The sequence below is a fragment of the Delphinus delphis genome, chromosome 6 (assembly GCF_949987515.2).
Source record: "Delphinus delphis chromosome 6, mDelDel1.2, whole genome shotgun sequence".
NCBI classification, from domain to species: domain Eukaryota; kingdom Metazoa; phylum Chordata; class Mammalia; order Artiodactyla; family Delphinidae; genus Delphinus; species Delphinus delphis.
The window spans coordinates 51625914-51641795 of record NC_082688.1 but is presented as its reverse complement, the minus strand read 5'-3'; the positions used below and the strand labels follow the sequence as shown (position 1 = coordinate 51641795).

The 15882-nt window shown below is 44.4% G+C and overlaps 1 protein-coding gene across 1 annotated transcript in view; it reads right to left on the bottom strand.

The window, feature by feature from the left end:
• Window positions 1–1958: 1958 nt before the first annotated feature.
• The window catches only part of DMRT1 (doublesex and mab-3 related transcription factor 1), a 113629-nt gene continuing 99705 nt past the window's right edge, over window positions 1959–15882 (bottom strand). The window contains exon 5 of the mRNA XM_060013433.1: window positions 1959–3006. Within this exon, the coding sequence (XP_059869416.1) occupies window positions 2852–3006 (155 nt within the window). The 3' untranslated portion in view covers window positions 1959–2851. The remainder of the gene's footprint in view (window positions 3007–15882) is intronic.

The following is a 15882-nucleotide window of genomic DNA, read 5'->3' as shown; positions in this document are numbered from 1 at the left end:
GGAATGGCGGTTCCCTGCGTGGGCTCTGGGGGGAAGCGAGTGTCACCAAGAGCGCCCTGGGCCCCGCAGGCGGCTTTCCCCGAGACCCTAGTTACGCAGCGCGGGGTCTGCAGCACATTAATGGGGTGAAGGGGACACCCGAGTGAGCGCAGGTCCCGGCAGCGGCGTCCGCTGGAAGGGGGGAAAACTCGCCCTCACCCCCAGCCACTGCGGGAGTCGCAGGCGGTCTTGGGGAGCTTCGTCTGCCCACAGCTTCAAGTCGCTTCCGTGGCGGAAGCTTGCCCGGAGTCCGGGAGAAGACCCGGCGAGCCCGCCTCGGTCTCTCGACGCCGGAGCCACGGCGCCCGACACGCCCACACCTGCACACACTTGTGGTGCGCACTCCACATCGCACACACTGCGGGTGCCGCCCGCAGGGGGACGCGGCCTTGTTACAGGTGTCCGTTCAAAGGCGCAGAGCTGAGAAACTTATAGCCCCTCAAACGCGGGTGTTAACATTCAGCAGACAAGACTTGCTGTCTGTGCTCTTCCTTGTGTTCAGAATTTTAAGATCCTTACGCAGTCCGCTTGGGCTTGGCCTGACTGGCGCTCTCCTCCCTAGCGGTCAAGAATAAGCCCCCTGTTGGAAACCTGAGCGTCGCAGGGCCACTCCACCCCACCAGGCGCGGGAGGAAGACCGCAGGTCCCTCTTTAACGGAGCCATTCGGCGGAGAAGAGAGAAGCAGCCGAAGCTTCCCTCAACTCCGCCTGGGCCCGTTGAGGTCCTGAGGTCTGTGTCCTCGCGCTGGGAGTAGCCCTTCTTGGGCAGAATCTTCGATAAGAGTCCCCGCGCGGCGGGCGCCCGAATTCAGAACCAAACTCGGCGTCAGGAGAAGCAGTGGACCCTCGGAGCGTAGGAGGCCCACTAAACAAGCCTGGTTCCCAGGGCTCCGACGGCCCAGAGTGGAGCTCCGGGCCGCAGTACGAGGCCGGGAGGCGCAGGGCCTTCGAAACTGGAGCCCGGGCTCACCAGGGACCCAGGGGGGTGCTCGGTCAGGGCTCTGAGAGCACACACGCGCGCTTTTCCGGGCTCCGCCTGGCTTTCCAGAAACGCAGGGGCACTGAAGGGAGCTGTGCTGGGAGAGGGCACACACGCACACACACCCGTTGAAGGGGCGTGCCGAGCTTCTCCATCAAACACACCCGGCAAAATTAGTGTGTTGGGGTCATCTTGGAACAGTAGGAACTGGAAGACTCCTGGATCCGCAGAAGCCAGGATTATTCAAAGAAATAGAGGGGGCCTGGGCAGTGGGCAGCGAGTGCGCAGGTGAGCAAGGAATCTTCATCTCCAAAAAGCCACCACTGACGCCTTGAAGGTGGCGAGTCTGCGGCCCAGTCCTTCCTGGCGCGCCCGGCAGCCTCCGGAGTCGCCGTCACAATACCTACAGCTACAGCCGCCCCGAAGGGCACACGGCTGCAGTAGCAGCAGCCTGACAAGTGTGATAAAATGATCTTCCTTAACTAAACTCGTAAAGCACTGGGCAATAAAACTCAATCTTCTGTAAAATCCAATTAAGTCATTATCTGACTGATTGTATCTTTAATTGAAAACAGAAGTGACAGTAAATTTCTGTGATATATCAGGATCAATCGATACCGCTATACGATTCAGCCCCAAGAAGTGATTTATAATGTCAAACCTATATAGGTAACTCCACATTATTCTCTCTAAAACCACTGGTGGATGAAATTAAGAGTAAGTGCATTTAATAAAAAACAAGATGGTCAGGTTATTGATTACAACAGATGGGGGTGAAATCAAATAGATGTTTTCAAAGCACAGAGCGAAGAAAATACAAGTAATTTCTTTTTTCCTGTTTAATACCGCTCATCAAATATACACACAAGAAAATTCAGTCATCAATAACATTTTTATTTCAGGTACAGCCGCAACTACACAGAACAATGAATTTTTTTAGACTAGTTTTATTTCAGGATGGCTTCTGTTACATAAGGAGTACACCACTAGCAATTTTTAACAAGAAATGAACTCAGAAATCTATAGTTACTTTTAAAGATGTACTTATCTTCAAATCAGATTACAACCTAAGGTTACAAAATAATCTAGATTGCATCCATTTTTTTAATAGTAGAATGTGCATCATAAACTCTTATATTTTTCTAGAAACAACACTCAGGAACTCTGCATTACTAGGGTTACTTTAAATTGTATTGTTTTCAAACTACCCTTTAGTAAAGGTAGCAATTCTTAAAGTCATTAATTTTTTCTTCTGACTATTTCAGTCACGTTTTGGATTTGAGGGGATGGCGTCGGGGCTAGGCTTTTCTAACAGCAACACAAACACACACACTATTTCTATTTAACCTTCTGCAGATTTCTAACATAATCACTAACTCTGTTCTTTTCTTCTCACCAGTCAGGAACGTGGCTAAATTTATGGTTTAGCACTTTTATTAAAATACTAAAATTCAAGAAAAGATCTGAGGCACCTAAGATTTCATTTTAAAACTGAAAGTAGTTGACACATTTAGGTGCAAATGTACTGCTTTACTTGAGTGAATTATTGTATTTCTTGAAAACTACATGTAAACCAGTGTCATAAAAAAATGAGGAACACTAATATTTAACTCCGTGAGCAAAGCACTTAATTGGTGCAGACGGCAGACACAGATAGTAAACTATTCCAAATGTCTTCTAGCCTCTGGGCTAAGCTCTAAGGAGTATAAACCAAACATCTTCTCAACAGTTAAGCTGGTGTGAGTCAAGGCAAAATGTTAACAACAAACCCTGTGTATAAACGGAATAAACCTGCCACTCCAGGTGAATGGCCAAAGGCATCAGGGTGCCGGATTATTCGTCGTCCTCGATGACAGGAGTGACCGCAAAACTGCTGGGCTCCGAGGCAGACTCACATTCGAGCACTGCCTTTGAGCTGTCGTTACTAACAGAAGAGCTGGTGGAGAGGGAAACCAAGCCACAGTCTTGACTGCTGGGTGGCGAGAATACTGGGAAGTGGGGAGAGACAGAGGGAGAAGAGTGCGTTAAAAGTGGCTAGTCTTTCTACATTCACCGTGCAATTAGGTTCCAACAAAGAAAAAGGCACTCTCTGCAATTTCTATTCGGAGTTGAAAGTGTTTTCATAGACACTCATTAAAATCCCCAGTGCTTCTTTAGAATAAAAAAGAGTATTTCTGCACAGTATTATCTATTTAATTGAAGAGGCAAGTTAAGTAGCAGAGTTTCAATTTCATGTTCATTAAAAACAAAAAACAGTCTTCTCGCCCCTCTTTGGGGATACTATTTCCACCCTTCACTGAGCCCCACCCCTTTATGTAAACGATGCTGATAGTTTGACGAGTCTTGTCAAATGATCCATCTGACAAATTACCCCAAGCAAGACCCCACCCATGTATTTCCACCATTTGACAGGTAACCCTAGTTTCTCAGTAGCTAGCAAGTGAAAGCGATAGCTTATCAACTTTCCTGTTAGTTCTCTTGGACAGAGGGAAACAAACACTTGGGGGAAGGTGTACATACCTTTTTAAAAGCATACCTAACTTTTAAAAAGTCAAAAGCAGTAAATGGGAAGAAAACTTAAAAAAATCCAAAAATTAAAAGAATTATACAACACTAAAACAGAAGTCAGGTAACGGTTTTAACAGCAAACCTATAAACATAAAACTCCACTAGGAATCTGACATTAAATATGAAGGATGCAAAAGTAATAATGTGTTGAACAATTTTTGCAACCTTACAAGCCACAGTAGATACAAAATTTAAGCAAAAGGGTCTCTGACCTTCTTAACCTTAGCTGAGTTTAGATCCACCCCCAGAACTCCCTTCCTGCCTAGTGTGAATGTAATTAAGGGGAAGCTGCAGTGGTAATTTCTCTCCTCATTAACTTCCTGATTGGTTTCAGCCTCAGGATTCCGCAGGGCAGTAGTTTGTCACCAATTCCAAATGGCCAATCGTTAATACTAATGTTTGTGTAACTAACTGCCAGCATCTGCCACGGCTTCTTGTACAACAATAATGGTGAAAGGGTACATTAGTGCCCCTGTGTTAATTCAGCTTGTGTTCATCAATAGGGAAATCTATGATGTAATTAGCAAAATGCATTGGGAGCTGAGTGCTGGTCATTTGTAGAGAACTAAATCATAGTAGAAGCTGTACTGGGTCCTGATGTGTTTGCCATCAATACTTATTATGTTTGGAATTTAATAAGGTATATTACCATGCTGAAAAGAGACCTTTTTACAACAGAACACTATTTACGCTTGTTATGGGTTTCGAGGTTTGCTGCAGCTAGTGGAACAACACAGAAATAAAAGAACAGAGCTGGGATTTAAGAAGCGGATCTTTAACCACTCCACTGGACCAAATTATCTGAGGAAGCCCCGTTCTTCTAATGTGACATATGGACAGACAGACAGACAGATGGACAGTTTGGGATAGCTACCTCAATATCCAGTTAGGAAAGGAATGTTCTGAAAACTTAGTAAGTTAAAAAATTTGAAAAACAGTGTGGGTAATTTCCTGACAAGCAATTTACTTTTTTTTTTTTTTTTTCCGGTACGCGGGCCTCTCACTGCTGTGGCCTCTCCCGTTGCAGAGCACAGGCTCCGGACGCGCAGGCCCAGCGGCCATGGCTCACGGGCCCAGCCGCTCCGCGGCACGTGGGATCTTCCTGGACCGGGGCACGAACCCGTGTCCCCTGCATCGGCAGGCGGACTCCCAACCACTGCGCCACCAGGGAAGCCCACATTTTACTTTTGATATTGGCAGTATGTGTTTAGATTTACTAAGTTAAACAAAAAGAGTACTAATTTGAACCTAGGAAGCCTGAAGCTTTCATTTTCTCACTGTTCATTAAGGCTTCTTACTAAATTTGAGTTGTTATCTGGATTTAAATTTCCCTGCAAATTCAAGATAATTTATGAATTGTGTTACATGCCCAAGGATGTTGTATCTACACAGAGAGCAGACTTTGCTCTGACATCTTGTGACTATACAAGGATACGGAGAGCCAACTAAGGGCCAACCAGAGTCTGTGCGTTAATCTGCCCACCCTCATCCCCATCTCAAGCCAGTGACAGAAGGTTCTCTGTACAGAAGAGATGGAGAAGGGAGTGAACATTTACTACTTCTTGTATGTCACCTACTTTAATGAGTATGTAAATTTAACCCTCAAACCATTCACTGAGAGAATTGTTCTCCCGTTTTTACAAAGGAGGCGCTGTGGAAGCTGCCAAGGGCAGTGCAACGTTGGTCAGCCCCACCTCCTGGCTTGTTCTCACCCCTGCACCATCCCCACCCTTGGGTGTCACATTTAGTCACTGGCCACTGAACCGTCCTAATCTCTGTGTTAGTTTGAGGAGGTAAAATAACTGACCCTTGTCAACTTAATGCAGAGGCTATAAAGGAATAGGCAAAGCGTTCTCCAGACGTGTTCTGAGCTTCTGCCTACAGTTAACAGCTGACCTAGGGATGCTCCCACCCCAGCCACAAACACCCTGCCTCCCCCATTCGGCCCAACTTGTGACTGAAAAAGGAAGGGGCGGGAATTCTGCAAAAGAAAGGACTTGGGGAGAGCCCCCCTTTTGCTCTCACTTGCCTTGTGGGTACTTTCTTGGAAAATATTCCTCTGACCTGAGGGTGTGAAGATGTGCAGAGGGTCACCTGCATAGACTAGGGAGGCTCCAAGCATACTTAATGCATGACTGCACTCCGGAGAAGATCCAAATAAATGAACTCAACCTGTTTTGCAAAATACCTGTATTTCTTAAAGCTTTTCTCCGCTCAAAATTTAAATCCATGTTCATTTCACTTTTGTTAAAGGCTTCGCATCGTCTCTGAATGTTGAAGTTAGGGACAGTATCTGTTTAACTCATTTTGTGTAGCACCTCATAAAAGCAGTTCCAAGTGCATCAAAGATGTAGTGTTTATCTTAGTGACTAATGTCCAAAATTTATTTTACTATCATCCTTAAAGATGAAGGTACCCTCTTCATTTAAATGCAGCTTCATTAAACTTTACTGGGGGGAAGAATAACCACTGATCATTTTAAATCATTTTATACCAATTAAAAATTAAAAAGGCAAAATTCTCTTTTTTTTGCATGTTGATTCTAATGAGCCCTGCAGAAGGGCTAATTTCAACTCAAAAGGTTCCTCTTCATTATTCTGTAAAAATGCTAATGCCTACTGTCCATGGGACTGTGGGGAAAGATACGCTGTTGGTAGCACTAGAAATTGGTTCAATCTTTCTGGACAGCAGCCTAGTGACATGTAATAAGAACTGTAAAACTGTTCATACCCTCTGACCTGGTAATTCCACTCTGGGGAATAAACCCAAAGAAAGAAAGAATAATTGGCTGGGCGATGCTCAACACACCACTATTTGCATGAGCGAAGATGTAAGTGCTTTGCTCCAGCGCTGGGGGGTGGGGTTTGGGGACCGGGGACAGGAAGCTTTCACAGGCAACAGACAATTCAGGATTATGCTACCCTGTAATCATCACTAGACTCCCAGTATTTACAGAAATGGAAGAAATGACTTCTGGAGACCGAAGGAGAGATTTAAAAGCAAGAAAATGAAAAAAAAAAAAAAGGAAAAAGTGCCCATCTGATCTTTTTTCTTGTTACAACGAAAGGTGGGTAAACCTCTGAGGCTGACCCTGGTTTGAACCAGCAAACCTTGTATCTGTTTTCTCTCTACTAGCCTATTTGTCTACAGCAGCTAAATGGTCTTTCTTTTATTATTATTTTAAAACAAACAAAGAAACCTTACATATAATCACTCTTACCAGTGCTGAGGGGGAAAAAAAGATGATTTCAGTGATGCCATCTAACCACCAATATTCTTTTTGGAAAATATTATAGACTGCACCCCCCCCCAAACCCATCTCTCTAAAAAACAAAACAAAACCCAATCTAACTGCTAAATCTTTTGACACTGCAAAGACCCCTGACTTTTAACTTGAACGATCTGTTAGGAGTCGGTGGACCGGAACGAACAATTCTCTTCCAGTGGTGTGAGAAACAGGATATTCGTGCTTGAGAAAAAATTGTTCTTCCTCTAGATGTTAAACACTATTAAGCTCCCACTAAGAAACCATTTTAAAAATAAAAAATGCAAGTGGCATTCTTCAACTGTTAGCAACTCTTCACCTAGACACTGACAGGTCTCTTTGGTTTCCTCGAGTTTGCAAGCCTAAGAGTCTGATGAAAAGCTGATGAAAATGTCTTAAACAATGAATTCTTCCGCTTCATGATAACCATAGTGTTTGGAAATAAAATCATGTCCAATCAATACCACTTAGCAGATATTTGATGTTTCACAATAGGCTCCTTTCCAGAGTAGAACTGCTACCCTTCTCACTACCATTTAAAATAACTAGGATTATCTTAGCTGTCCGGAGCTTGGCAGGTTCAGCTTGTACTTTCAAACAGCATTAATTCTTGGCACTCAGAAGAAGGGATAAAAGGTAAAGATATGAATGGAGATCTTTATTCCACCTGATCTATCAAGGATTAGCTCATTCTTTTCCAGTCCATGCCTGCATGCTAGTGAAGAGGAAGGCTAAGCTGTAACTGATGTAATTAGAAACCACAAGCTGAGAATAAAATAGCCCTTTATTAATCGCCCCCATTTACTATAAATTTACCAAAAACATAATAATCTTTGAAACAATTAAATGTGTTTTTGTCCACCTGTGTGTAATCAAAAGCGTAGTGGCTAGAGAGAGAGTCTGGTTAGGATTACGCTTTCCCTGAAAACATTACCTTAATTGCCAGTCTAAAATCTAACAGCAGTTTTGAGAGGGGCCAGCTCAGCCCTGTGCACAGTGTAGGGAGAAGTGGCCAAGCCATCATAAAGGAGAGCTCCTGTGGATGGAAAGAGGCGCGTGATCAGTGCCTCCTCCTTGATCCTGCTGCCACAGCCTTGGCAAGCTCTAGGAAAAGCCATCTTACAGACAAGGTGAACCGATAACAGAAAGCACATATTTAACCACTATCGACACTGCCTCATTCTCTCTAAATTTCATGTGTAACACGGATACAACACAAGATAACACTAGAACTTCTTAATTCTCAAAACAAACAGCAGCCTATCAAGCTTCCTTTGGCAGCCCCTGGGAGACAGTGTGAGGACCGGGGCTCACAGGCTGGCCCTGCTGGAACTGCAGACTGCTACCCTGCTGCTAAGGAACGAGGGGATAACGCGCCCCACCTACCACCTTACCACCTACGGAGTTCAACGGACACACGAAGGGAAGAATGCACACAAAAAGGGAAAAGAGAAGGGACCCCGTTCAGCCTTCCACCTCACCTGGGACGCGGGCAGGATTACCTCGGGGGCAGGCATTCCTCCTCTTCCCCCCACCCCCACCCTCCACGACAGATTCTTCTGGACCACGGCAGGGCAGCTGCTGGGATCCCACACTCCCTGTTTATTCCATGGGGGGCGGGGGCGGGTCCCCAAAACTACTCGAGTCTCAAAGCAAGCACGTGAATAAGTGATGTGCCTGTGACAGCGGCCCTACCCTGGCAGGGACTCACACCCTGAGCATGTCGTCAATCCTCACCTCCCCAGAACCCTCTTGTCTACTGGCAGTGGTAAGGCTCCTGGGTGCTCCCTCACGCCCAAAGTGGCACCATGAGCTGTGGAGCCTTTTCTCACTGATATTTCTTCTTGCACTCCTTCTGAACTGAGCAAGTGCGTATGTGACGGGTAATTCCTTATGACTGGCTCAGCTGACATGTGTCATCCATGAAGGCAGCACTGGAAACACACAATCCCAGATTCAAAGATCCTCTAATTCACTGTGTTTTAACCAAAATATACTCAGTAACAAAACCTAAACATAGTGTGGCCTTTTCTTCACTTTCATGACAACATTCTGAGATAAATCGTCACACTGACTAATGCTGCTCTATTTTCCTCATCACTGAAATAACCACAACACCGACCTCGAAGAAATCCCCTAAACTACCTGGGCAATGAACGTAAACACCAGTTTCCTCATCTGTAAAATGAGGCTAACAACAGGTCACTGTGATCATCACTGAGTACATAGTAGTTTCTTTACTTCCTTTGTCTTCCATTTCAGTGTCTTCACGTTAGAAGATCCTTGCCTTTGAAGGTGCCAGCATCCAGTCAGTATTTAGCACAAGATCTGTTCCCTCCAGGCCACACATAGTGTGCCTTGAGAGAGCCAGGAACCAGGGATACCCATTTTACTTCACTTGGAGCCTACATGACAGCCAGAGTGTCAAATCCAGGAGGCAAATGACCTGGTCCTCATTTGGACAACAGGTCCCTCGTTACATAAGCTCTGGCTTTTTCATTTTTTGAGAAGAGGTGTCCAATCAAAATGAAGCAGCAGAATACCTCTGGACATACCAGACCAAAAATAGTGTTGTTATCCAATGATCAAGCCAACCCTTCCTTCAGGCAGCAGTATTTGAAAGCAGGAAGAATCTTCCTTTTGAGCCTAAGTTCGTCCTAAAAGTTGAAAACTCTGGGAAGTACTAGGTACAGGCTTCAATGTCCCCAAAGAAGTAGGGGTCTCATTGTTCCTAATCTACAACTATTGGGTACCTGGAGCCCTGATGGGATGAGGCTTGCTGGGGTACCAGAAGCTGACCTTCAGTCACAAGGCGACAAAGCAGGGCTAGGGCAAGGTGTATGGGTGTTGCCAGAAGATCCTCTCTTACTATCCGAAGACCTTGGGCAAGTGCCTTACCCTCTCCATGCCTCTGTCTCCTCAGCTGTACAATGGGGACACAGTACAGCACTTAGGATGGTTCCACACCGAGCTTTGGGGCCCCATTAAGCCCGATGCATCTGAAAAGCCCACACTACCATTGTACACAGCTGTACCATTTGGTCACCCACATGTGTGTCCCACAGACGCAGCACCTCAGCACTGGATGTGGTCCAAACTGAGCTCTATTCCTAGCATCACTCCCCTCAGATGCCCCCATCTATACCCATCCTGCCCTGCTTAGTCTTTCTTGAGCGCTTGTCATCTCTGGTCCAGCTTCTCCTCTCTGAAGAGGCAGACCATTTTCCCACCACATATGTGTACTGACAAGGGCAGGAAGGCTGAGGGGGTCCTGCTCCCGGGCCAAGCTCCCAACAGTGGCCACCTGAGAACACGTGTGGAAAGACCATGAGCTCTGCCGTCAGACGTGGCACCTCAGTAAACACCTCTGAGCATCAATTTCTCTCACTGTAAAAGGAGGTAATAATGACGCATTTCACAAAGTTGCTCCGAGGATAGAAGAGATGATAAATGACAAAATCATGTGTAAACGTGAAGACTCCTCTCCCCTGGCCTGAGTCTGTGCACTTCCCTAAGGAAGGAGTGTGATTTAGTCTCTGTCCTCCACTGCCTAAGACAGGACCAAGAAATTAGTAAGACTTTTATTAAACACTGGTTGGGAAAGAAAAAAAAAAGAGTTAGTGTCAACACAGCTCAAACCTCCCTGAATGTTTTCAGATAAGTTTCAGTTTCAGTGTTCAGAGAAAGGTGACCTTTACTTTATTCGTCCTTCGTTACACAGCAGAAGGCTAAAAGTGAAGATGAATTGCGAACTGAAACCCAAGCCTGTTATATTGTGTTTTCTCCCGGGACTTCAGGTACACATGACGTTACCTGAGGCCGGGCCAAAGGGGAAGGGACTTGGCTGAACCAGCAGAGCAAGGGGAACCTCCTCGAAAAGAAACAGAAAGTCTATTGCATAAAACACTAACACCTGGTAAACTGAAATTCGGCCAAGAACATCTACTGTACACTACCTAGCACAGTGCAGTGTACCCAGCAGGTGCTTAATAATGGATAGGGGAGTGAGAAAGCCCATGGAATGTGGTCTTCACAAGACATGCTGCCACCACAAAACAGGGCTACCCCACACACTGGCAAAGAGAGTCTCAAGTCTAAAACCAGTTTTGACGATTTTAAAGTGCAAAGGCTTTGTCTAATTTTGTCTGTATTTATTGGAAGGACTCTGGGCACCGACACAAGGAGAAAAGCCACATCAAACACACCCTGAGGCGTGACCTCAGCCAGAGAGCCTGGTTCTGGACGAGTCCGCAGGACCACGTGCCTTGGGGACTCTGCAACGCAAACCACATATGGTACCATGGCTGGGTGGTCACAGGTGCAACTGCATTTGAAAACAGAGTTTAAACAGGTGTGTGATCATCTCAGAAACCAAGGCAGACCAGGCTAACAAGAGGCTCCACAAGTCACCTCTGGAAGAGAGTTCCCATTTGATTCTGGGAAAGCGGTTTTCTCAGATACAAAAGAAATCAAACCCGCAAAGCAGGCCGTGGCATTCGCCAGCCTAGAAACTAGGTTGGCTCTGTCCAGATATTTTGCAACAAGAGACATTTTTAAAGTAGCTTTGCTGAGAGTTTCCTTCACACTGAGAAGAAAGAATCACAGATGCTTCAACCTTAAAGGGTAATGTGTGATGAAAATCTCCACCTTCATGGGACTCTTGTTAAGACTAAGAAAAAAGATTAACGTTTTGGAGTCAACACCACTGCCAGGAGAGCCAGGCATGAGGAGAGGGAATGCAGCTGCTTTCTCACCTGGGGCCCGAAATCAGCTCGGTTTCCAGCTAATCCACCAGCCTGCAGTCAGCCTTTCACTGTGGAATTACATCATCTCTGATAAAACATGCTGCTTAACAAAATATGTACGATGTGCAGCTTCAGCCGTATGGCTTTGAGGAACTCTTTCATGGAAGCAACCTAAGTGTCCATCGGCAGATGAATGGATAAAGATGTGGCACATATATACAGTGGAATATTACTCAGCCATGAAAAGAAATGAAATTGAGTTATTGGTAGTGAGGTGGATGGACCTAGAGTCTGTCATACAGAGTGAAGTAAGTCAGAAAGAGGAAAACAGATACCATATGCTAACACATATATATGGAATCTTAAAAAAAAAAAAAGGTTATGAAGAACCTAGAGGCAGGACGGGAATAAAGACACAGACCTACTAGAGCATGGACTTGAGGATATGGGGAGGGGGAAGGGTAAGCTGGGACAAAGTGAGAGAGTGGCTTGGACATATATACACTACCAAATGTAAAACAGATAGCTAGTGGGAAGCAGCCGCATAGCACAGGGAGATCAGCTCCTGCTTTGTGACCACCTAGAGGGGTGGGATAGGGAGGGTGGGAGGGAGGGAGACGCAAGAAGGAGGAGATATGGGAACATATGTATATGTATAACTGATTCACTTTGTTATAAAGCAGAAACTAACACACCATTGTAAAGCAATTATACTCCAATGAAGATGTTAAAAAAAATTCAGATACTTTGCAATGAAATGAATAAAAGAGAAAGTTCACAAGCCATTTCACAAGTAGAACTTGTGTAAAAGTTTCAGCTTATAATTTGAAAAGAAATACTGTGCCCCAAATGACATGCTAGTAGCAGGGTAGAAGACTGTGTCCAGTAAATTATTTTACTTTTACTATCAGGAGATGATGCCTTCTTCAAAAAAAAAAAAACAAACGCAAAACTCCACCAGTATTGGCTATTAATACTATGCCAACTTTTCCTTCTCTTTCTTTCTAACTAGGGTTACAGGAAATTTAAAATGAGTAATTATTAGTATTTTTCTCTGGTACAGAAGAAGGAAGCAAACACCAGGACACATTTAAATAACATATACCAGATGAAATCAATCAGGATAGAAAATTCCAGGCATTTCCAGACAGGAGAATACATGCTTACTCAGTCACACAGGTTGTTTTACCTCCTAATTACAACACAGCCATCATGGGTGGGTAAGATAGTTCAGATTACAGACTCAAGAATACGCTCTTTTGGAACGGTCCATGTTAAGGGTGAAGAGAAACAAGAAAGTAGCACGAACTATGCTTTTCCTAAAGAGTATTTACACACTTTGCATAAGACCCCAACTGCTAAAAAAACAAATCATGTATGTCTTTCTTAAAACATTTTTCTATTTGTTTAAAATGCCTTCTATTCAACTAGATCCCAAGAAGGGACTTCAGTGCTAAAGAGGTTTAATCTGTGGGTGATATAAGGCATTCAGGGAATGCGATTGTGCCCTCCCCTCTCCAGGGGTTTATGGTATTTTTTAATTGTTTCAGGAGAGAAGACCTCACGTCTTGACAAGTATTTTAGTTTGCTTTCAAGAAAAGATTTTCCTTCCTCCCCCCAACTACATCCTGTCTGAAACTAAACTTAACTGTAGCCTTTTTTTAGGGACTTCTCAGAACAACCCATGTTCTCTTTGGGCGAGAAGCTTCTGGGCAGGACCTGCTGGTGCTGGTCAACCAAGCTCAGCTCTGAACTAAATGAAGGAAACCAACACCGGCAGGTATTTATCAAAGTATAAGACGACTTTCATTTAATTCTTCCCCCCAATGGTCAAAAAAATTGGTCTCCTTTCAGGATTTTGTTTTCTGCTTAAGGAAATTTTTTTTTATTGTGGTAAAATACACATCATGTAAAATTTACCATTTTAACCACTGTGAAGTGTACAGTTCAGCAGTATTAAATATATTCACGATGTTGTGCAACCGTAACTACCCAACCATCTCCGGAACTTTGTCACCTTTCCAAACTGAAACTCTGCACCTATTAAACAATAACTCCCCCCATTCCCTCTGCCCGGCCCCCGGTAACCACCCTTTTACTTTCTGGTTCTATGAATCTGACTACTCTAGGTACCTCATATAAGTGGAAGCATACAGTATTTGTCTTTCTGTGACTGGTTTATTACATTTAGCATAATGTCTCCAAGGTTCATCCATGTTGCAGCGTGTGGCAAAACTTCACTCCTTCTTCAGGCTGAATAACATTTCATTCTAAGTACAGCCCACATTTTGTTTACTCAGGCATTTATCAGTGGACATATGGGTTGTGTCTGCCTTTTGGCTCTTGGGGATAATGCTGGTTATGAACCCTGGTGTTCAAATATCTGTTCAAGTCCCTCTTGTCACTTTTCTTGTGTGTATACCCAGAAGTGGAATTGCTGGATCATATATTAATTCTATTTTTAAGTTTTTGAGGAACCACCATATAGTTCTCCACAGCAGGGGCACCATTTTACATTCCCACCAGCAATGTACAAGGGTTCCGATTCTCCACATCTTCAGCAACACTGGTTATTTTCTGGGGTTTTTGTTTGTTTTTTAATAATAGCCATCCTAAGGGGTGTGAAGTGTGGGATTTTGTCTTTTGATCCTTTTACACTAATCCTTTCCTGCACTGCATCCTCTCTTCCCCAACCCTGACCTACCACCCAGTCTCTGTTTTATCATCACCAAACTTAAGTGAAGAACTGGCCCACTGCCCACTCCTCACTGGGTTATGCCTGGCAAACTGGTAGCTGTTTCACTCCCAGAAAAGCTTTCTCAAGGTCACCCATAGCCTGCTAGTCCCCAAAGCCAATGGCCTGTTGCAGTCTTTCCCTCTTTGCTCAAAACCACTGACACCTAACATGTCCTCTCCCCTTCATCCCCCTCAGCTGCCCTCCAGGCTTTCTGCCCCCCTGGACCATCCTTCCCCAACACCAACCCTAGACACAGACTCTCCAAACTACTCCACTTGGTCCTCTCATCCACATAAGCTTTAAACATCACCTCCTTGCAAATGACTTCACGATTCCTATCTCTTGCCCCGATTTCTCACTGAGAACTACTTCTATATATGAAATATTGGCTGAACATCTCCACCTGGGTGAGTTTCCTGCAATGGAACCTCACCTGTTTAGAACTGAACCCACCATCTTCTCCTCTCTTGGGTCCTGCGCATGCCCACATCACCTGCAGCTCAGGCTCTCTCAGACCCACCCCCCAACCTAAGCCACTGTTCTGTCCCCCTCTCTTGAACTGCACAGAGCCCTCCTGCATCTCCCTCCCTTCCGGTTACCCTCATCTGCTAGCATCTGGTTGCCCTGTCCAGTCTTTTCTACTTCATCTTAATTTATCCCAGTATGGCCAGTTAGTTATTCTTCCAGAAGCATGTCTCTAACAAGATGTTTCTTTCTAAATAAACACCTATGGAGACTTCTGAAGAGCTGAGAGTACAAAAATAGATCTCTATGACAATGAACCTGAACCCTCAAGAAAGGTTCAGCATACTGAAGGCGAGAAAGAAGGGAATCCATTTTGTAAACGTCTGTCATCAGAGAGTGGGAGGCAGAGAACTTTGGCAATCACAGGAGGAATTATGAGTTGTTTGGAAAATTCATTTATGCAAAAGAGATCACTGTCCAGTGAGGGCAAGTTAATGTGACCTCATGAATCTATCCTTAAACTCAGTCCTTGGATGGATGTAACTTCACTCTGGACACTGACAGAAATACCAGAAGGACAGAATCTGGAAGACTGAACAGTATACAGACATTTTTTTCTCCAGAACAAAAGAAGCTTATAAAACTGTGACCTTAAAAAAAAATAGGTAATATGGTGTCGTTGGACAGATTTTGCATAGATTGCTTTCATTATTGTTGATTGGTTGATGACTGACTGACTGACTAACTGAAGATGTGACAACACAATAAATAAAGTTGATTCTACAGATGGACATACAACTCTGGCCCCAACAATGAGCCAATCCACATTCTTCTCAAGCACACCTGAAACATTAATACAAAATGACCACGTACTGATCTACAAAGCCAAGTCTCCACAAATTTCAAAGACGCGTATCTTTCAAACCTTTGAAGTCTTGCAGATTTAAGTCTGTAGTCTATCAGAGTAACTACTAAGAAAAAAACCTTTCAGCTTTAAAAAAATGATAAAGAAGAATATAAATTTCACTGACTCTGACTAACCAACAGGCCAGCATTTGGCCACAACATAATTGATCGCACCCTT